Source organism: Eimeria tenella, genomic scaffold (genome assembly GCF_000499545.2).
Source record: "Eimeria tenella Houghton genomic scaffold, Eth_scaff2640, whole genome shotgun sequence".
Lineage (NCBI taxonomy): Eukaryota > Apicomplexa > Conoidasida > Eucoccidiorida > Eimeriidae > Eimeria > Eimeria tenella.
In genome coordinates, this window is record NW_013542515.1 from 3,361 (window position 1) to 3,912 (window position 552).

The 552-nt window shown below is 58.3% G+C and overlaps 1 protein-coding gene across 1 annotated transcript in view; it reads left to right on the plus strand.

Moving 5' to 3' along the window:
- The window catches only part of ETH_00036410 (uncharacterized protein), a gene marked incomplete at both ends in the record, with an annotated part of 3,557 nt that overhangs the window by 2,461 nt on the left and 544 nt on the right, over positions 1 to 552 (plus strand). The window contains one exon of the mRNA XM_013375287.1: positions 1 to 524. Coding sequence (XP_013230741.1) covers positions 1 to 524 — 524 coding nt within the window. The remainder of the gene's footprint in view (positions 525 to 552) is intronic.

The following is a 552-nucleotide window of genomic DNA, read 5'->3' on the forward strand; positions in this document are numbered from 1 at the left end:
CTTCCCCGAAACGGCTGCCTTCAAGAAGCTCAAGCCGGCTGCTGCTGTCGAAAGAAGCCCTGGCAGTGGCCCCAGCCGCAGCAGAATTCAAGGCAACAGCACCAGCTGCAACAGCAGCAGCAGCAGCAACGGCGCCAGCAACTGCATCGGAAAAAGAGAGAAATGCACACGAAGACGGAATGGTCGCAGACGGCGAAGAAGCAGATACAGCAGCAGCAACAGCAGCTGCAGCAGCAGCAGCAGCAGCAGCAGATGAGTCTTTCGCTCTCATGGAAGCGGCAGCAAATGCAGCGCTCGCCTCTTTGTGTGACTCGCAGCAGCAGCAGCAGCAGCACGCAGAGGAATTCCCAGTGCTGCAGTCCCCTAGCGGATCGCCGTGTAGCTCTACACATCTGGTCGAAGCAGCAGCAGCAGCAGCAACAGCAGGAACAGATTCAGTTGCTGCAGGAGCCCCTCAGCAGCAGATGGCGAGGGCGGAGGCAGCAGCAGCAAAAGTAGCGGCTGTAGCAGCAACCAGAGTAGTAGTAGGAGAACTTGAAGAAGAACCGCAGC